Raw genomic sequence first — 22,321 nt, 5'->3', positions numbered from 1 at the left:
AAAAGAAAAGTCTTGCTATTTTGGGTGATCAGTCAGTTTATAAATTCATTAAAAATTAAAGAAAGTATCCAGTGCAAATTATGTTGAAGTTGTTTAGTGCTCTAGTAAGGCAGATTTTATTTGAAAATGTATTTAAAGGCTTGTATCTCTAGAAGTATGTGTGCATGGCTTATGCGGTGTTAATAAAAGCTGTTGTTCCAAATGGACTACAAAAGCATCATTTGTGTATATATTTTATGTGTTTTCCCTGCTTCCTTACTTGTTGCACTTCTTGTGAGGATTGTCATGTGTCTCTTCAAAGCCACATTCTTTGTTTTGAGCTAATGGTCTTCTTCAGAAGACTACTGCTATGCAGAAAACATTTTTCTTTTGCTTCATACATCATGGGTTGTCAGTGTCACTTCTGAAACTTTCTTCTGACAATCCAGGTTAATCCAGAATGGCTGTATCCTCTGTGAGTCATGCTGGTAGCAGTAAGGTGTTAAATGGAAATATTTCCCTTTCAAAACACCATCTGGGGACAGTTGCTACTGGCAATAGTCTGAATTCTTTACTAAGAATTCCCATTGGAACCACTAAATTCTGTGTTTCCTAAGCATGGTAACACAGAATTCAGCGATTCCAATGGGTTGTTATATGCCTTCAAGTCAATTACGATTTATGGAGACCCTATGAATCGGTGACCTTCAATAGCATCTGTTATGAACCACCCTCTTCAGATCTTGTAAGTTCAGGTTTGTGGCTTCCTTTATGGAATCAATCCATCTCTTTTTTGGCTGCCTTCTTATTTTCTTTTCTAGTGAATCCTGCCTTCTCATTATGTGTTCAAAGTGTGATAACCTCAGTTTCATAATTTTAGCTTCTAGTGATACTTCTGGTTTAATTTGTTCTAACACCCAATTATTTGTCTTTTTTGCAGACATGGTATGTGTAAAGCTCTTCTCCAACACCACATTTCAAATGAGTTGATTTTTCTTTTATCCGCTTTTTTCACTGTCCAACTTTCACATCCATACATAGAGATCGGAAATACCATGGTCTGAATGATCCAGACTTTAGTGTTCAGCGATACATCTTTGGGTTCCAATGAGAATTCTTAGTAAAGATGCTTAGGATCATGCAGCAGTTATCATCAGACTATGCTCAATTGATATAGAACTAGAAAAGGTCCTCAAATGCAAATCCACAGCCCTGAATTTACAGGATCTGAACAGGGTGGTTCATGACAGATGTTCTTGGAGGTCACTGATTCATAGAGTTGCCATAAGTCGTAATCGACTTGAAGGCACGTAACAACAACAATGCTTGATTGACCTATTAGTTTAAAATGCAGATCCAATATGATTTTGAAAACAAAAGATTATCCTTCTGTCAGAAATAGAATGACTTCACAATGCTTGTGGAGGATACTGTATATAGATTAATAGATAAGCAGCATTCATTAAGTCTTTGTAAAGTGAGTATAATTTTGTGCATGTGTGTATGCATAAGCAAGTATATGTTGGCATACTTGACCAAAAATTCTCAACATTTTGTAAGAAAATAAGGTGTAGAAAAATACAATATACTATCAATTCCTTATAAGCTGTGCATTGCTTCCACAAAGTATGCTTTTTTGTAAGGAAATCATTTGAAAGAAATGTGCTTTAACATGTAAATGATACATTTATACTATTTTTTCTTTTGCTTATCCATAGCTGACACCCAATAATTTGCTAGGGGTAAGATCCAATTGTGGCCTACTAGTGCAACAGAAATCACTTGTCCAATGGGACTCTCCATTTTTCTTCAGCTCACTGCAACCACAGTGCATGCCACCAGAAACGTTTTTTGGAGAATGATTGGGGGGGGGAGGAAGGAGAAGCCCCATTACATGAGTGAATGCCTGCTCACCCTATGTTGGATCTCTCCCTAAAGCTTTTTTATGTTTCAGAAAGATCTCCTTATTTGTGTCCATATAATGTGGTTGGAGCTTTACTGTTTGAACTGCCTAATCATTCATTGCCCCCTTGTACATGAAGAATTGTCATAGTTTAAAAGTAATGCTGCTATGCAAAATGAAGTGCCTTTCCTTTGTATCAAGCATTCTCTTTAGTCATAATCAGACTGGATCAGATGGTTCAGTGTCAGAAAGGACTGACTAGTAGCAGGATTCTGTTGGATGTACATGGAATGAAATAGGCGTGTGTGTATGCACTCATCATGGATGATAAATTTTTGTAATATCTAATATAAACCTGACTTTGTAGAAAATGTTCATTTTGTTTATTTATAAAATGTTATTCCACTTAATATAATAAAAAACTCTTAAGCAGTTTATAATAAAATTGTAGGAAACATTCAATAAAATTACTTCAATAAAAATATTGGGTAAAAACACAGCTGCATATTACAAATAAAACTGAGCAGTATACAAAACAAAAAATATAAAAAGTTTAAAAAAATATAAAAACATTAAAATATAAAAAGTTTAAGAAATGTTCTAGGAAGAGCCTGTTAGGAAGTGGCCTTTACTTTCATAGGCTGTATTTGGTTTCCCCTAGAAAATTTCATCGAATTATGCACAGCATTATAACTCTCTAGCATTTGAAGGAAATAAATGTTTATGTAATCTAATATAATCAACCATCTAAAGAGATTATATTCTGTAGAAGAGTAGAGCTCTTGTGGTTTAAACTCATTGCTGCTTGTCCAGTCCTCAGTGAATAGACTGAATCATGGTTCTTGTATATGCTGGAGAGTAGGGTAAAATGCATTAAAAAAAATAGTTTGAAAGTCACAAAAAAGGTAATTGTTTTCCATTCATATTTTCTTAAGTTAGACAATACCGTTATATGAAGCATTTGACTTCAAGACTTTTTATAATCCTTTATAACTCTGTTTCCAGTTTTCAGCATTCTTCTTGAATTTTACTCGGAATTTAATTTTATGGATATCTTTCATCATTTGGGTATTATTTTTAGGTCCCATTTCTTAGATGTTTAACATTGTCCTTCACTGTGCCTGTGGAAACAATGTTCAGGGCTGGGATGGGGAGTATTGCTAAAGATGAATCCATGAGTTTGAATGTAGAAAATGTGGATTTTAAAAGGTGATTTTATTCAGAGCTGTTTCCTGTTGTTTTCTGTGCAACAGTAGACCGCTCCACTCAGCTGTACAAGCATATTCTACTACACTGGTACAGCAGGTCATAAGATAAGAGTCATAGATCCAGTGATTTGTTTGTGTTAAGTAATTGATAGAAACTGTTTATTTAAGCAGTATCAAGTCACTTGGACATACTTGTAAATTTGTTGAGCAGTCGTTTAGGGTGCAATCCAATTTACCTTTCCACCAGGCAAGGGGGAGTTAGATGCTGTAGATCCCCAGCAGCACTGGCAGGTTCCCAGTGCCACTGGCCTCCACCAGTAGTAGCCTTCTGCCATGGCCAAGCCATGGTGCCACCAGGAGCATGCTGGCACTGCAGTTCACCAGGGATGGCCTGCCCAGCAAACAGAGGGCTGGCAAAAGCCCTGAAAACGGGGCATTCAGGTGGATGGCAGAGGTAGAACCGGGGGGGGGGGACTTGCATGAGATCCTCCTCGGGTTTGGAGCCTTCCCCCAGATCCTTATCTGCCCAGAAAATCAACCATCCAGAAGGCCAGCACAGTAAAAACATTACCATGGAAGCCTACAGGGAGCCCTTACTCCCTGAGAGGTCTGTTTGTGGGAGCCAGTGCTTTTTGGCCAACTTGTGTACATGAAGTACAGAATGTTACATTTGCCATCCTATTCAAATATAGCAATTAATGTTTTAATAGGATTGCTATCCATTTTCCATAGGAGGACTGCCATCAAGCGGGTTATAGCTCCACCTATCATCCGAAGGCAAGAATGTTTTTGAAGTCAAGACTAGGGGCGTCAGGCCCCTCCCACTCTCCAGTTCATTCTTGCCTTCGTCCGTGCAAGTTGGATATATAGCTAGCGTCTAGATAAGTTTTTATGTATTTGTGTGACAGGGTGTGGAGGTTTTGTGTGTGTATTCCACGTTATTTCCTTCCCTCTGTCTTTTACTTTAGAGTCTGTGGGACTGACTGTACTTTGTTTGTCTTTGTACTTAAGGGGGATCCCCTTTTTGTCTATTTTTTTCCCTTAGTCCCTAGCTATTTAATGGGAGACCGCGGCTGCGGTTCTCCCTTCCTAAGGCAGCGGACGCAGCCTTGTTACGGGAGCTTGCGGCTGCAGCTCCCTGCCTAGCCGAACGGCGATTCTGGGAGACCGCGGCTGCAGTTCTCCCTTCCTCAGTCGGCGGACGCTGACTTAATCCAGGAGCTTGCGGCTGCAGCTCTCTGCCTTGCGCCGCCGCTCTTTTTTCAACTCGCCGCCTATTTTCGCGGCAGCTCCTTTAGTTTTTTCTCCAGAGCCTGCGGCTGCGGCTCTTTCTACTTTAATTGTCCCTTTCTGGTTGGGCTGCCCTGCCTCCCCCGGCTCGTTCTGCGGCATTTTAAATCTCGCCGCAACTGCCTTCGGAGCCTGCGGCTGCGGCTCCTTATTCCCCTCGCTTGCTGAGTCTGTCCTGCGGCTGTAGAGATCTGGCTCGCTCTCTAAGCCGTGATCACGCTTCTCAGCCCCACGGCTGCAGAGCGTTTTTTGAGGCTGTTTTTTGAGCTCGCTGGTGCTCCCCTGTGACCACCATTGCTTCTTCATCGCCTCAAGCCTTTCTGATTGGCCAATTTTCCCGCTCTTTTCGCGGGCGCCATTTTGTTCCTTCCCCTTTTTTTCCGCCCTTTCTGTTTGGTCCTTTCCATAGTAAACGATTCTGTTCTAGGCCTTTTCTGTCAGTTTCTGCCTTTTCTGTCAGTTTCTGTGTGTATGCTGCAGAGCAGAACCTCTATAATCCTGCTATAAGTTCTTCAACACAAACTGCTGCCTGAAGCTGACTATTGAAGCTGTTTTGTGTATCCAGCCTAGTTGGAACTGTACATTCTGCCCCATCCGTGGCCGTGTGCAAAGCCTGTTTGGAACTGTGCATTCTGCCCCATCCGTGGCCGTGTACCAAGGCTGAAATTGTACATTCTGCATATACTCAGGCTGTCTGGAACTGTACATTCTGCCCCATCTGTGGCCGTGTACCAAGGCTGTTCGATCTGTACATTCTGCCCCATCCGTGGCCGTGTACCAACGCTGTTGATACTGTACATTCTGCGCCATCCGTGGCCGTGTACCAACGCTGTTGATACTGTACATTCTGCGCCATCCGTGGCCGTGTACCAACGCTGTTGAAATTGTACATTCTGCCCCATCCATGGCCGTGTGCAAAGCCTGTTTGGAACTGTGCATTCTGCCCCATCCGTGGCCGTGTACCAAGGCTGAAATTGTACATTCTGCGTATACTCAGGCTGTCTGGAACTGTACATTCTGCCCCATCTGTGGCCGTGTACCAAGGCTGTTAGATCTGTACATTCTGCCACATCCATGGCCGTGTACCAACGCTGTTGATACTGTACATTCTGCGCCATCCGTGGCCGTGTACCAGCGCTGTTGAAATTGTACATTCTGCCCAATCCGTGGCCGTGTACTTAGCCATCTGAGCCGGTGCATTCTGCCCCATCCGTGGCCGTGTACTGAGCCTGTTCGGGTCTGTACATTCTGCCCCATCCGTGGCCGTGTACTGAACCCCCTAGAAAATATATGATGGTGGAACAGCCAGCGACAACTCAGGCAACCAAGCCGAAACAATCTAAGGCGGCCAAGCATAAGCACACCAAAGCGGTTGCCAAAACTAAACATCTATCCAGCCACAGCACAACCAAGCGGCCATGCTACATCTCTGTTCCGGTTTCCGAGGGGGCGGGCCAGGAACAGTTAACAAATCTATTTCACTCTCCGACTGCATCCTCCTCCGAGGACTTTTTTGGGTTTCCTGACCAACCAGCAGCCAGCCACCCTCCTCCCATATTACCACCTAGGGCTTATTCATCTTTACAGCCTGCTGAGCCGTCCGTAACGTCGCCTCTACAAGCGCAACCATCTACCTCACCAGGGCTGCAGCAGTCTCATGAGTTCATATCACAACTACAAGACATGCTGTCGTTCTTCACTCAAACACAGTCACCGTCACAAGTCCCCGCCATTCCTCAGCGCAGTGTGGACCACTATGTACGCAATGAGGCAGATCCATCATGCTCTCCAAATCCTTTTGACATTGCCAGGGGCAGGTTTGTTGCTGTGCAAGCCAAAGGAGACGAATGGAGTGATCATTCGGAACATGAGGAGGATACATCTCATCGCCTGTTTGATGCCTTAGATTATCAGCCCCTTGCTCACAGAGTATTGAACACCCTTGGTCTCCAATCTACACAACCTGCAGCTGCCACTCCTGCTATTAAAGGGGCCAGGGTCTTGAAATCCCCCACACCAGCAGAGCACTACCTTCCTGTGCCAGATCCTATTGCTAAACTGGCCAAGGACGAATGGTCTCATCCATTACAAACACGCCGTTTTAACGCCCTTGCGGACAGACTTTACTCTTTGGCTCTGGACTTCACAAGCAGACTGGCCGTCCCTGGCATAGACGAGCCGATCTCTAGTCTAGTCTCTAGATGCCTTTTGCCGAGGGAAGGAGATTCACACTTAAAGGACGCCACTGAGCGGAGGCTGGACTTTGCCTTACGCAAGAATCATGAGGCCACCGCTTTCTCCATGCGAGCCTCTGCATCAGCTTCCATCTTTTCCAGGGCAGCGATGATGTGGTTGGATGACCACTTAGATGATCCTAATCCCGATCCTGTCTCTCTGAGGAGGTCACTGATGAAATTGCGCAAGACAGCGGCTTTTGTGGCTGATGTCACCTTGGACGCAAATCAGCTGGGAGCACGAGCTATGGCAGCTCAGGTAGTCGCTCGACGGACCCTCTGGCTTCGTCACTGGCAAGCGGACTCTACAGCCAGAATTAATTTATCAAGGGCACCTTATTCCGGCTCATTACTCTTCGGCGAGGAAGCCCTAAAGGCAGTGCTTGTTGACCCCAAGGATGCTCGAAAGCCTGTCTTGGCCACTGTCAGGAACGTTGATCGCAGGCCTTTCAGACGTTTCACCTCATACCGCACGACCCAGCCCTTTTGAGGAACGCGGCCCGGGGGACGAGGCCGCGATTTCCGAACCTATGATTTCCGTCCCTCCAGGGGAGTCTGGAACAGACGTTTCCCAGGCAGAGGTCAGTACCAGGGGCGCAGAGGTACCTCAACGTCCTCATATAGGGGAGGGTCTCGCCAGCACAGACAGTACTGACGCAATACTGGTTGGGGGCAGACTGCTTCTGTTTGGAGACCATTGGCTGCGTTGACTCAGGTCGCCTGGATCAGAGATCTTTTTTGTTATGGCTATGCACTAGAGTTTTCGGCAATCCCTCCGGACAGATTTCATCCCTCCCCTTGTCCCAGGGCACCAGCCAGGCACTGCATCATGCAAACAGCCATACATCACCTCTTGGACACAGCGGCGATAGAGCCAGTCCCTACAACAGAGAGGTCGGAAGGGGTGTACTCCCTCCTATTAGTTGTGCCCAAACGAGATCTGTCATGGAGGGTGGTGTTGGACCTCAAGTTCATCAACCGTTTCGTAAAGTATTGCAGGTTCAAAATGGAATCCCTCCACTCCATTACAGAAAGCCTTCAAGAAGAAGTCTTCCTGGCTTCTATCGACCTAAAGGAAGCGTATCTCCATGTGCCTATTTGCATAGCCCACAGAAAATTCCTTCGGTTTGCTTTCGGCCCCCAGCATTTTCAATATCGAGCGATGCCGTTCGGCCTCTCCTCTGCCCCGAGAGTATTTACCAAGGTGCTACTCATACTAGTGGCTTACCTCTGGCTTCAAGGGGTCCATATCTATCCCTACTTGGACGATCTTTTAATATGGGGGAGTTCCAGGGAGCTGGCTCATCGCCATCTAACGCTCACGCTCCATGTCTTGCAGGCCTACGGCTGGCTAGTCAATTTCGACAAAAGCCAACTCCAACCAACCCAACGCCTACAACATCTAGGAGCGATGTTGGACACCCTGCAGGCGACGGTGTTCCTGTCTCCAGACCGCATAACTGCTATCACAGACACCGCACGGTCTCTGATGCACCACGCAACCGCAGACATCATGCTTCTAGCCAGGGCTCTCGGAATGTTGGTGTCCACCATCCATATTGTGCCATGGGCTCGAGCTCATACTCGCCAACTCCAGTGGGCTTTGTTGCCATTTCAGCAGGACATTGCCAGGTCAAATCATCGAGCAATTCCCCTGAGCCCCGCACTGCGTCTTTCATTCCGCTGGTGGACGAGGGTCCAACATCTCACCCAGGGCACTCCAGAGAACCCCGCAGGACTGTTATCACCACAGATGCCAGTCTCCTCAGCTGGGAAGCCCACTGCAACTCCCAGTTCGTTCAGGGGGTTTGGACCACAGCAGAGCAGACTCAGAGCATCAATTGGCTAGAACTGAAGGCTGTCCACTTAGCTCTGCTCCATTTTCAGTCTCTGTTCCACTTGGACCATGTTCTCATTCGAACGGACAACACGTGTGCCAAATCTCATTTAAACAGACAAGGGGGGACCAGGTCCCGTCCTCTGCAGAACCTAGCTTCCCTCATATTCGACTGGGCAGAGCAACATCTGCAATCCTTAAAAGCAGAACATCTCAGAGGAATTTGGAATGTGACAGCAGACTGGCTCAGCAGACAACAGGTCTTTCCGGGAGAATGGAAACTTCATCCGACCATTTTCCATCTTCTCCAGTGTCGGTTCGGCGTCTTCTCAGTTGATCTATTTGCCTCCAGTTGCAATTGCCAGCTACCCAGGTACTTCGCTCGATACCTGGACACGACAGCGGAAGCGGTGGATGCCCTATCGCTACCGTGGCCGGATGGCCTATTGTACGCCTTCCCCCCAATACCACTGTTAGCCAGAACCTTGAGAAAGGTGCGACGCAAGAGGGCCAAGCTGGTTCTGATAGCTCCATATTGGCCCCGTCGACCGTGGTTCTCGGATCTCCTTGCCATGTCAGTGATGGACCCTTGGACGCTCCCGGTCAGGCCAGACCTCTTATCCCAGGGCCCAGTATTGCATCAGGATCCCAGTTGGCTCAAGCTAACAGCGTGGCTTTTGAACGGGGACATTTAAGGTCTGCTGGCCTGTCTGACGCTGTTATTGACATTATCTTGGCCTCGAGACAACCATCCACCACCTGTATATATCAACATACTTGGGTGGCATTCTCCAGGTGGTGTCAGTCTCAGCACCTTGATCCTTCCCAGGCCACAATACAACAGGTGCTGCAATTCCTTCATAGGGGCCTCCTGACGGGACTTGGACCCAACACCTTATGTAGACATGCGTCCAGTCTGTCGTCCATTCTCTCAGTGTCCTCCACTGGTGCCCCTATTGCCTCGCACCCGTTCATCAGACGTTTTCTGAGGGGAACCGCATTACACTCTCCGGCTGTATTCCACCGTTTTCCCTCATGGAGTTTGTCGAAGGTCCTACAGGCTTTACAAAGTCCTCCGTTCGAGCCCCTTAGGACTGTGCCTTTACGTCTGTTGTCATTCAAGGTCCTGTTCCTGATCGCGATCACCTCTGCAAGACGAGTTTCGGAACTGGGCGCATTGTCTTCTGCCCGCCATCTCTGTGTCTTTCACAAGGACTGTGTTGTGCTGAAAACTGATCCTTCCTTCCATCCCAAGGTCAATTCAGTTTTCCATTGCAACTAGGACATTGTTCTTCCTTCCTTTTGTCCGAATCCTACCCATCCTCTAGAGAAGGCTTGGAATTCATTGGATGTTCGGCGGGCTGTCAAGACCTACCTGTCTAGGACCCAGGATATATGACGAACTGAGTCTTTGTATCCTTTCATCCACGTTCTATGGGGCATAAAGTAGCTAATTCCACCTTATCCCGCTGGTTGCGTGCATGTATTACCTTAGCCTATGAGTCCCTTAAGCTTCCAGTTCCAGCTAGTATAACAGCTCATTCCACTAGGTCAGCGGCCACTACTGCTGCTTTTGCTACCAACACTCCTGTTGCTGATATTTGCAGAGCTGCTGTTTGGTCTACCCCACACTCGTTTATAAGGCATTACAAAATAGATCGTTATGCCTCTGCCGATGCCTCTTTTGGCAGACGAGTGTTGCAACAGGTTCTTAATGATGATTAGGATGTGGGTGGTCCCTCCCTGTTATGGGCTGCTTTGGTACATCCCGCTTGATGGCAGTCCTCCTATGGAAAATGGACCATTGGTCTCACCTGAAGGGTGATTTTCATAGGAGGACTGCCATCACGACCCTCCCAGTTGGAGGATACCTGGATACCTAGATATTTTTGGAGTTTTTTTCATATACTCCTGTTACGCTATTATATTAGATTTACTAGTGAAGTCAAGACTGCTATTAATGTTATATCGCTACGTTAGAGTCATATTATTATGATTATTGCTATTGTGTTATGTCTTTGCTGGTAGGCCCGTTGGCCTTTTCTCCTGCATTTTTAGATATCTCTCTTTGGACTCGCTGTGAATGAACTGGAGAGTGGGAGGGGCCTGACGCCCCTAGTCTTGACTTAAAAAACGTTCTTGCCTTCGGACGATAGGTGGAGCTATAACCCGCTTGATGGCAGTCCTCCTATGAAAATCACCCTTCAGGTGAGACCAATGGTCCATTTGCCATCCTATTCAAATATAGCAATTAATGTTTTGAATGAACTCATTCTAAATGTTCAGGTATTTGTCAAATGTGGATAACAGATTCACATCTTGAACTCTCTTCAGCTGTCTTGCAATCAAGGAGATGTTAATTTCAGTGTTGAAGTGAATTTTTGTAAATTCTGTGATAAACTTTTAACTGGCATCTTAACCTAGATTGCTTATTCATATGGATGATCTGTTGATTTGTCTTTTTTTAGATACAATCTTTTTTTACTTGCCCAAACAGTTGATATCTTTAATGCCTAAGTTATAACAGAAAGTGATGACAGTGTCAAGAGTTGTTAAAAGCAGAAACTCTGTTTTATCTCCCATACTGACAGTTTCAAACAGGAATAAAAACTGGTTTTAAAGTGCTTTTTTTTCTCTTATTGGAGACTGCATATGTTCATTTAAATAAGCATTGAGATTGGATACATTATTTATTAAGTAGATAATGTAAATATTTTTAGTGTCTATGTTGTTCTTAGCAAAATTTCCAAACTGGATTCTGAGAATTATTTTCTTTGTAGGTAAATGTACTAGCATACAGTTATAACAATGGAGTCCATGTTAAACAAATTGAAGAGCACGGTTACAAAAGTGACTGCAGATGTCACTAGTGCAGTCATGGGAAATCCAGTTACCAGGGAATTTGATGTTGGACGACATATTGCTAGTGGTGGCAATGGGCTTGTTTGGAAGATTTTTAATGGCACTAAAAAATCAACGAAACAGGTGAGGTTTTACGAGAGAAATACATATTGCCTCAAACATAGTTACAATGATGTTTCAAGGAACAATTACCTAAAATATGTGATTTAATATAAGTAGAAGAAGCAAAACACAGTATGTGCAACATACATTTATGTAGGTAATACCCATCTGCATTCATGATGGGTCCTAAAATGTTTTTGATGTTAAACAGATTTTGAGAAAATAATGGAAAAATGAATGTTGTAATCATAGTGCCACAGACTGGCCATCTATTTTCAAGTACCTTTGGCTGATTGCCTTCCTAATTCATCTTGGATTTTTGTCTGTGTGTATGCTGTGTTTCAAGCAAAATGCACTGCTTGGTTTAGCATTCATGTATTTAGAACAAAGTTCAATTGTTTTAAGGGACTAAAAGTTCTAGATTTATTCAAATGTCTTTCAACAAGGCACCTTTGAAATTTAAAATTTCTAGTCTTAAATATTTGTACTGATATTTGTACTGCACTTGGGTATAGTATGTCTTAAAGTTGGTAAATGGCTAATACTTGTGCAGCTTTTCAGAAAAGAGCAAAAACTTAATAACAGAATGCAAGTTGTACTCTCAAAGATTACTTATTTGATAAAATGTCAATTCAGAAACATGTTAGCTATGAAATACTGGTCTGAAGAAAAAGACTGTACAGTATAGTACTTTGAAAGTTTGTAATAAAGTTGGCTCAGACAGGTTTGTTCCATGAGGAATCTGGCTGAGTGCCCAATATGCAGAAAGTCTATCTGCTGTAGTTTTTACTGTATGTAACATCCTAACAGCACTTTAAGCAAGACCTCCTGGCAACTTTTGGAAGCCTTGTAGCCTTCTAATAGAGATGTCATCTGACATTTGTTTGTTGTACATTATTGCTAATTAATAGCTAGTTATGAAAACATCAATATTAATTTGTAGACAGTGTGGATTGCTATTTTTATCAAGTTTAATAAAAGAGTGGTCTTTTTATTCTTGGCTCATTCTAATGCTAAAAATGTTTTGTTTTTTTTTAAGGGTGGGGTGGTTTTGTAGCATTTTAGTTCATTATCATACATTGTTTCTGTTTTATTATTTATTTTTAGGAAGTGGCAGTTTTTGTATTTGATAAAAAGCTAATGGACAAATATCAGAAATTTGAGAAGGATCAAATTGTTGATTCCTTAAAACGAGGAGTTCAGCAGCTAACAAGGCTTCGGCATCCTCGGCTGTTAACTGTACAACATCCATTAGAAGAATCCCGGTAAGTTTTTTTATTGCTAAAATATAGATTTGAATTTATTTAACTTTCACACATGCTCAGAACATTCTAGAAATTGGGCTTCCTTCTTTCAAATACTTGTGTAATTATCCAGTTTGTACCCATACTCTGAATACTTGTCACATATCAGTGCCTTAATAATGATTTTAGGGAATGTGAGATACAATTGATGTCGTATGTTCTAGCTTCCTTGCTTTTGGTGGGCAGAGCAAAACTTTCCGGGCTAATTTAGTTCTTATTTAAGGAAAGACGCAAAACTCACTTCACACTTTCATAGTGATCCCTGAAGGCTTTTGTAAGCATTCCACTGCTCTGGTCCAGTAAAGATTTAGATTGTGTTGACCTTGGGCTTCACTGTCTTGGTGCTACTAGGGTTTTAGTCCTACTTGCTGTTATGACAAAGAAGCCCAATACCTGGTGCTTTTTCTTGAACATTCTGTCCTACTGTAATGCCTTCCTAACTGCTGAGCCACAAGGCCAAAATCTGTCTGTTTACCTACTTATCTCTTACTCTGAATCATATTTGGAATTGTTATTAGGGTTACTTACATTGCTTATCTGTTTTGTGACAGGGCACTAAAAATACTTAGGTAAATAAAATATTTGTCAAATAGACTATTTGTTTCCTTCTAGGGACTGTTTGGCATTTTGTACTGAACCAGTTTGTGCAAGTTTGGCTAACGTACTTGGCAACTGGGACAATCTTCCCTCACCTTTACCATCTGACATCAAAGAATACAAACTTTATGATGTAGAAACAAAATATGGTTTGCTTCAGGTATGTATGTTAATGACTTGTGTGGGTTTGCACTCATTATAATGCACTCATTATCTACCCATCCATGCATCCATCCATAAAGAGAACAATTGCTACTTTTGTGATAAATTTATCATGATAGTAATTTCTTACAAAATGGTAATCTGCAGAAAGATTTCTTTTCCTAGTCCCTTGTCTGTTTAAAAGGAAGATTTGTTGGGACTTCTCAACACAGTAGACTCTAGCAGACAGCCTTTTTATTTTATTCCTTCCACTTCATATGCTCTAAAACCAGAATGGGGAACCTTCAGGCCCCTGGATCCGCCTCTCAGACACTCTCTGCACTTTCCCTCACCACAACACTGTTTTGATTATTTAGATGTGGTCAAGGGGGGCTTTCTACCAATGGTTTTATCCTTTTTGTAGCGGTCATGGTCTCTTGCAGCACTTTTTACATACCCTGCAGCGCTTGGACTTGTTCATGCAGTTCTGGAAATAGTTCTCAATAGTCTTCAACTGCTGCCATCAATTTTTGGAAGGATCCCAGAAATACTATGAGAGACTACTGCTTCCAGTAAGGCACTGAAAATACTGTTGATGCAGATAAGAAAGTCCTCATCAGTCATATCAAAGGAAAGTAAATCTGGTGTATGGGAGAGGAGAATTAGGAAGAAGTCATGCACAGGGAGGATGCAATTTTTCTTCCCTTTCGAGACCTGCAATCGAAATATAAATAACCCCTTGTCAATCTGCACAGATTAGTTTAGGAGAGGGGTTGAACAGGGAATAAAGGGTGTGTGTTTGCCTGTTTGTAGGGGTATGTGATTTTTGTGAGGGCAAGTTGGATACAGAGTGTGCTTGGGAGGAGAGTGCTTGAGATAATAAAGACCTGCCTTTTGGCCCTGTCAACCGCTGGCATGCAGTCCTCAACAAGTTTTCATTAAGGCATTGTGACTCTAAGGTTGGAAAAAAAGTTCCCCACCCCTGTTCTATAAAAATGAATGGCTGCTCACTTTCTCTTGCATAAGCAGCACATCACAAGTAAGGAGAGTATAAATGTCTAATAACAGTTGATCTGTTAAAGGCCAGTGTATCTTGATATGCTGTGGTCTGTTATCAAGACAAATATGAGAATATTCAGATAGCAGCCATGCAAGTTTCCCATGTCTGTTGGAAAGTCACTGCAAGCCTCTTCATTCTGCAATGGGCACAGCTGTGGCTAATTGTGGTTGCTGTGTCAGAGGAATGTAAATAGTGGTTTTGTTGTTGGTCTGGAGGCCTTTAATCTCCCTACTTTGCCTTTCTTATCTTATCAGCACTTCTGGAACCAGTTCACTTCTGTGAATTATTTAACTCTATTTTCTAGAATTTTGAATAAGTCGAGCTATGATGGTCTATGGTGACGTTTTCTTCCTTGAGAAACAAACACCCTTACAAAAAAATTTTCCTCCTAACAGGTGTCTGAAGGCTTGTCATTTCTACACAGCAGTGTGAAAATGGTCCACGGCAACCTTACTCCTGAGAACATAATTTTGAATAAAAGTGGAGCATGGAAAATTATGGGATTTGACTTCTGTATTCAGTCTCTAAATCCATCTGAGCAAGAGGTAACAAGGTTTTAATTTGTTCTTCATTCTCAGTGAAGAACAGGCTTGAAAAAATTGGAACTCTTAACTGGTAATGCTTAGCTGTGTAGCAATACACAAATTTCATAACATAACCCACTTGCCTGCTGAATTTGGGATTTAAAGTCCTGAGTCACAGCAGAACAAAAGGGATGCTACCACAATCAGTAATTAACTGGCTCACTCATTCTAATGTACACAGGTTTTCTTATTGTAGAGTATTGCTCATTTATTTATTTGGTTTGTTTTAAATTCACCCTTCACCATACAGTCCCAGGGTAGGTTACAACAATATAAAATTTATTATTAAAACAGTTTTAAAACTACAAGAGTAGGGTGGGTCCCGAAAATGTATATCTCACATGTCAAAGGCCAGGTAAAGAGGTGCATTTTCAGCATTCCGTGAGAACTACGTAGAGAAGGCGCCAGACTCACCTCTGTGGGGAGAGAATTCCGCAACCTAGGAAAATGCCCTCTCCTGGACCCCCACCCAAACTTCTGAGGGTTGTAGAACTACCAAGAAGGCTCCCTCTGCTGATAACACCCAAGAGAGTCTGTAGGGAAGTAGACAGTCTTTCAGATATTTGGGGCCTAAGCCACTTAGGCCTTTAAATGATAACATGAGTACCTTGAATTGCACCTGGATGTCAAACATAAAGTCATGGTTTATTATAGTAGAATAAAACACACACACACACCCTTGAGTTTTTCAGTACCAGTGAAGTCTTTACAGTTTGTTAGAGGTAGGCCACCCAACCACTAATGAAGATCATCTTGCTACTTATCTAAGAGTGAAGTATACAAATCTGTTTATATTTACTTTGTTCATCATTGTAAAGAGCACATATTTCACTTAACTTTAAAAATGTCAAAAAAAGGATGCACTCAGAGCAAACACAGGATTTCCTTCTCTTGTTGGTATGTAAAGGATAGCTTCTCTCAGATATCATGATCTATTTAGGTATTAGGCCATTAGTAGTTTAAAACCAAATTACTCAGCAATGTTTCTTTAAACTTGCACTTTAATTTTTATACAACCTTTTTCTGTTTTTCTTATAGCCAAAATTCTCTTGTAAAGAATGGGTCCCAAACTTACCATCGTTGTGTCTTCCAAATCCCGAGTATTTGGCACCTGAATACATCCTTTCAGTGAGTTGTGAGACATCCAGTGACATGTACTCTCTGGGAGCGATCATGTATGCTGTGTTTAATAATGGGAAACCTATTTTTGAGGTCAACAAGCAAGATATATATAAAAGCTTCAGCAGACAGCTGGATCAGGTATATTGTGGATCTGATTGTTAAATTCACATTTGGAAACTTGATATGAAAATAAATTATTACAATGTCTGTAGTAAAAAAATAAGTTAATGAAGAGAACATTCATTTTCACTTGTATGCAAAAAGGTGGCATGTTTGCCATCATGAAAATCAATGGGGGGGGGAGGAAGAAGGATGCTTGCCCCATGGTTCAAGGCATTGGATTCACCTGTATGTGAGGAATTTCCATCAATGTTTCTTTTGTTCTTACAGTTTCCAGTCTTTGGTCTGCATCTTGTTGCACCTGCCCCCACCTTGAACCTGGCTGCCTTAGCTTCATTCAGTGTAGCCAGTTACCCATGGTTGAGTGCTCACTGCCTTGCTGGTGACCTTCAAGCACAGACCAGGCAGCTATCTAGAGGAAATGCTCTAGGTTTGGATTTCCTTAATCAAGGAAGGTGTGGATTATCCAGAAGGTCCCCTGCAACCCCAATTTAAAATAGTGGGCACATTTTGAGAAGCTGTTGAGGCGTGGGAGTTCTAAGTTGTTTTATGGCTCCTTTTTGTCCTATATGCATCCAATAAGCCCCTATAAGCAGAGTAAGCAATCATTTCAGTCATGAGTACTGAGCTGATCATGTGAGTGAATCTAGGTAAAACAAGGACAATCTCTTTAAAATATGTATTGTTTGATCAAAACTAGAAGAGGCAATAGAATTGAACATATTAATTTTTAAGTTTGAAAAGAATTTCCATCAATGGAGTTTAAACATCTTAAAGAAAAAAATTCACTTCCTTTTTATAAATTACAATAATGTAAATCACCTTTTAAGATGTAAATCCTTCCAAGGTTGCTTACAGCTACCATAAGGATACATTAATAAAATCACAATGACAATACTAAAATATAGGAGTTCATCAGGATGCTTCTCACAGGAGAAATGGTGGTAGAAAGTCCTGTTGGTGGGAGTGGAGGGGGTACAGTTCAGCTGGGGCAGGCCCTGCTGTCATCTTCGCCTGTCTGCCTCCCTCCCTTCTCCACTTTCCCACAATCCTTCCTACAAGGCAGTTGGTAGTAGATTATTTCTGGGAGAGAGGAAAGTCCAGGTACAGCAGCCTCTGACATGGTATTCACTGCTCCCCTCTTCCTGGAATCTGGTTGGAACAAGAGAGAGGACACTGAGAACAGGATGGGTACAGTTGGCCCATTGGCTGGGAGAGTACTGGCACAGCTGTACTACTTGACATTTGCCCTTGAAGAATTGTGGGTCTATATACAGTGACCCAACAGCACTTCTATCAATATAATCATATTAAAAAATAACATGAGTAAGCAAAAAAGATGCTGTTCAATACAAACCCATAAATTATTTTTTAATTATTATCAGAAATGACTGCTAAGCACTAATTGAGTACCAGTTGGCATGATCCCTCTATTTATTTTATTGAACGTATATCCCACCATTCCTCCCAAAGGAGCACAGGAAGTGGCTGCCTTACCCAGTGCAACAGCATCATCCCAGGCAGCAGCTTCTTTCATACTTTCAGTCTAGTACTTAGAAAGTTTGTTTTTAAAAAGGAACTAGTTCAAGTTCATTCTATCCAGAAGGAACTAGTTTCAGTTGAAGCTTGTCCTTGTAAAAAAATGAACTATTTCAGTTAAAGTTCATTCTTTGCGGGGGGGATATCAGCATTCTGAATGTTACAAGCTGTTGTGCTGAAGTGTAGGGTCCAAAAATAAATGCGGGGCCACACACATGTAATAAGGTGTCTCAACTTTCCCTGTAATTGTATTTCCATACAAGAAAAGGCTTGCCCTGTTTAATTTCTGCCTGCCACATAACTATTCAAGGCACAAAGCATTATTTGCTTTGTTCCTGTACGTCTCACTGTAAGCTGCTCATGTTGGAAGAAAGAATTTCTTCAGCCGGGAAGTTACAGAAATGGCCTCATACTCCTTCCTTCCTTACTGTGCAGCAACAGTGATTAAGTGACTAAGGCTGCAGTCCAATACACACTGGAGCTTACTTCTGAGTGTTATTATTGCATTTATATCCCACTTTTTCTCCAAGGAGCTCAAAGTGACGTACATGGTTCTCCCCTTTCTAATTTAATCCCCACAACAACCCTGTGAGGTAGGTTAGGCTGAGAGGCAGTGACTGGCCCAAGGTCACCCAGTGCACTTCATGGCTGAATGGGGATTTGAACTCTGGTCTCCCAGGTCCTAGTCCAACACTCTAACCACTACATCACACTAGACATGTATTGGATTGCAGCCTAAGCATCCTTAGCAACAGCAAGGCCTTCTTCCATATGTATATAAGCTTTTGAATGTTGTCGCCACATTTTGCTTTCTAACATTCTTTTAGACGTCTGAGTGACTGACTCTTTTTAATGAAAGGGAAGAGTCCAAGCCTCCTGCTGGGGGGAGGCGGGGGGAGGAAATGAACATGAAGACAAACTAGACATTGTTCAAAGCTGTACCCCAAAATGAACTTAGTTCATTCAGCAATTCATTCCGCAACTGGAGGAACTATTTTCAGGTGTAGTTCAGAATTTTTTTAATTAGTTCAGTGAACTTCATTCAACTGACTTAGATCATTCCAAGTACTGTTCCAGTCATTCTGTATGCAGGGTTTTGTTTTAATGTTAATACATGTGCTTTATTTTTTCAGCTTAGTCGTTTGGGCTCCAATAACCTTCAAAACATTCCAGAAGAAGTCCGTGAGCATGTAAAACTACTGTTAAATGTAGCTCCTGCAGTCAGACCAGATGCAGACCAAATGACTAAAGTGAGTAAATAGAAAGACCACTTAAAATAGCTTCGGAACTTAAGACAGCCTTTTTTAAAGTGCTGTAATTAGCAATAAATGTTTTAACTGCTAAATTTGAAGTTTTTAAAAACATTCTGGTTCAAATCTTTTTAATTCGATAGATTAAACAGTCTGCGAACACTTGGTAATTCACTCAGACTGTATTTTGTGGGATGTTTTTTTTTTTTAGAGGATGATGTTTTGCTGCTAACTAGAAAACAGGTCACATTTATGAAAAACTGAGGAAAATTTCAATTTTGTGTTACTACCACCTTCGTTATTTACAGATCAGATTTTATACTTGTTCACTTTCATATATGCTTATTTTTCAGGTTTAACTTAATTGTAATTAAGTCTGAAATCCTGTATATACTTAGTGAGGTGTAAGCCCCACTAAATTCAGTGGAACTTTTTTCTGAATAGACATTTATAGGGTTGCACTATAACAGTTATAGTGCTTTTGAGAGAGTCTAATTTATAACCTGTTTATCATCTCAAAGATAACGTTCTTTTTTTCTTTTATCTTTATTTTTAGATACCATTCTTTGATGATGTTGGGGCAATGACACTACAGTACTTTGATTCGTTATTCCAAAGGGATAATCTTCAAAAGTCACAGTTTTTTAAAGGGCTGCCAAAAGTTTTACCAAAATTGCCTAAGGTCAGCAACCTCAGATTATTTTAATTGATATGTTTATTGACACAGAATACTGTGTCGGTTATAGCTGAAGCATGCATTGCTGCTCTGTGATAGACTGTGTTCTTGGACTGAGATACAAACGGCCTTAACAGTTTCTCATTTAACTTGATAATTTAAAAAGTGTGCTGTAGGGCAAATTGAGACACCACATTATTTTTAAAATTTTCAGAACTTTTGTTTTAATTGCAATCGTTAGGAATAGCATGCCTTGCTAAAAATGTGTGTTTTGGGTTTTTTTGAAGAAAATCTTACTTCCCTACAAAATGTCTTTCTTTCTTTCAGCGTGTTATAGTACAGAGGATTTTGCCTTCCTTGACCTCTGAATTTGTAAACCCAGACATGGTACCTTTTGTTCTGCCCAATGTTCTGCTCATTGCAGAGGAGTGTTCCAAAGAAGAATATATAAAGCTAATTCTACCTGATCTCAGCCCTGTCTTTAAGCAGCAGGAACCAATTCAGGTACATTTCTGTCTTAAGCATAATTCTCCTTTCCTCTTGGAAATTTATATTTCCTGTTAAATCTTGTCAGCAATAATCATGTGGAGAATACCAAGGTATTTTCATGTTCCAGCCCCTTAGAACTTCTTAGCCAGTTGTTTATGGCTGTCTTGTCGGTGTTTAAGGCCTTTCTTCTTCGGAAAAATAATTTTCTGTCTGTTGCTTCACCTATCTTCCGTTGGACTTTAAAACTGTACCGTGGTGGTTGTGGTATTCACCAATAGACCTACTCAGAAGAGACCAATTGAAGTGAATAGACATGACTACCTTAGGTTCATTAATTTCATTGGTCTGCTCTGAGCAGGACTTGGTTGAAGTCTTAAAACCAATCAGTCTGTCACAAAATGCTATTCTAGAATGCTGCGGCAGTAACCAAAACAAGATCTAGAAGTTAAAAGAGTTCTACATAGTAATTGAGATATTTTTGCTTTTGTTCTTAAACCCACGGTCTCATCTATTTCATCTCTGCCTCTGTTACTACTTATCTGCACTTTGGTTTCTTTTTTTCTAATACTAAAAGTCCATTGGGGTTCACGGTTCTCCCCCCCCCCCCCCCCGCTGCCCTCAGTATGTTTGTGTAGTACTCCCTTCTCTACTTCTTCTGGTTTAAACTATCATGAAAAGGACAACTTAAGAGAGTTCAATGCTATGAAATACTTTCAAAGTGGAACAAAATGTTGTAGACGCAAAATGTAATTATTTTCTGAATTTAATAAAATACTTTTTCCCATTATGCTGTGTGAAAGTTTGAATACAGAACATGTAAACATAATCTTTATTTGGTTCAAAGCTGCTGATAGAATTCAGGCAGTAACACTTCAAAGCAGCCACATATTTCAGTTTATATTGGCTAGGCACCAATTGGGCTTTTAGTGAAAAGATAAATCTTGTTTATTGGTATAGAATATTGCATTTTATATGTGTATTTTATTCTCTTATAAGGTACATATGTGTACTATTGGATTACTATCTTTAAAATAATGTCAGAATGTTCTTGTTTTCCATGCTTACAGGCTAGCAACATGGTGAGTGTATGCATTTGCTGTGTTTACAATAATATTTGATTATTTAAGTTAATAGCAAATGTTACCCTGAAAGTGATTAACAAAAACAAAAGCTTTGACACGTATTAATATTGCATTTCTTAAAAACAGATTCTGTTGATATTTCTTCAAAAAATGGACTTGCTACTAACCAAGACACCTCCAGATGAAATAAAGAACAGTGTTCTACCAATGGTTTATAGAGCCTTAGAAGCACCTTCAATTCAGATACAGGTCTGGTAACCTCATTTTGTTTATAAAGGAGGTTTTCCTACACTAGGATAGGGAAATTGTGGCCCTTCAGATGTTGCTGGACCACAGCTGTCATTATCCCTGACTGTTGGCAATGCTGGTTGGGGCTATTGACAATGATGGGAGTTGTAGTTTAACAACATTTGAAGGATCACAAGCACATACAACATTTTTTATTGTTGTTAGCAACCTTGAACTTCTAAGATGTAAATTTTAAATTTTGTTTTAAATAAATAAAAAACTATAGTTTAATGTGAACAGAGAGAATTGAGCATTAGTTTTTAAAAAAAACTTTAACTCTCAACCTGCATATTGTTTACATATGATAACTGTGGTACTTTCATTTACAGGAACTCTGCTTAAACATAATTCCTACGTTTGCCAACCTTATAGACTATCCATCAATGAAAAATTCATTGATACCAAGAATTAAAAATGCATGTTTACAAACATCATCTCTTGCTGTAAGTTAACTAGTTTGGCTTCCTCTCAGAAATTTAGAAGCCTTTAAAAGCATATTGAAACTGTTTGTTTTTGCTTTTAACCTTGTTTTTTTATATAAATTGTTTTAATTGCAAATTATGCTTTGTTATAATAGAATTCAGATGAAACCTCTAGCCTGCATTCATATAACCAACACATGGAGAGGAAAATAGGATCATGCCCAGTAGTCCC

At 41.4% G+C, this 22,321-nt stretch overlaps 1 protein-coding gene across 2 annotated transcripts in view; it reads left to right on the top strand.

Moving 5' to 3' along the window:
• The window catches only part of SCYL2 (SCY1 like pseudokinase 2), a 38,483-nt gene that overhangs the window by 649 nt on the left and 15,513 nt on the right, over positions 1 to 22,321 (top strand). For both annotated transcript variants that reach the window (XM_061639498.1, XM_061639497.1), the window contains exons 2-11: positions 11,232 to 11,436; positions 12,523 to 12,680; positions 13,332 to 13,476; positions 14,913 to 15,062; positions 16,140 to 16,361; positions 19,016 to 19,132; positions 19,689 to 19,814; positions 20,136 to 20,312; positions 21,506 to 21,628; positions 21,997 to 22,110. In XM_061639498.1, coding sequence (XP_061495482.1) covers positions 11,260 to 11,436; positions 12,523 to 12,680; positions 13,332 to 13,476; positions 14,913 to 15,062; positions 16,140 to 16,361; positions 19,016 to 19,132; positions 19,689 to 19,814; positions 20,136 to 20,312; positions 21,506 to 21,628; positions 21,997 to 22,110 — 1,509 coding nt within the window. In that variant the 5' untranslated portion in view covers positions 11,232 to 11,259. The remainder of the gene's footprint in view (positions 1 to 11,231; positions 11,437 to 12,522; positions 12,681 to 13,331; positions 13,477 to 14,912; positions 15,063 to 16,139; positions 16,362 to 19,015; positions 19,133 to 19,688; positions 19,815 to 20,135; positions 20,313 to 21,505; positions 21,629 to 21,996; positions 22,111 to 22,321) is intronic.

Source organism: Rhineura floridana, chromosome 8, assembly GCF_030035675.1.
Source record: "Rhineura floridana isolate rRhiFlo1 chromosome 8, rRhiFlo1.hap2, whole genome shotgun sequence".
In the NCBI taxonomy this organism is placed as follows: Eukaryota; Metazoa; Chordata; class Lepidosauria; order Squamata; family Rhineuridae; genus Rhineura; species Rhineura floridana.
This window is presented reverse-complemented; position numbering and strand designations above follow the sequence as displayed.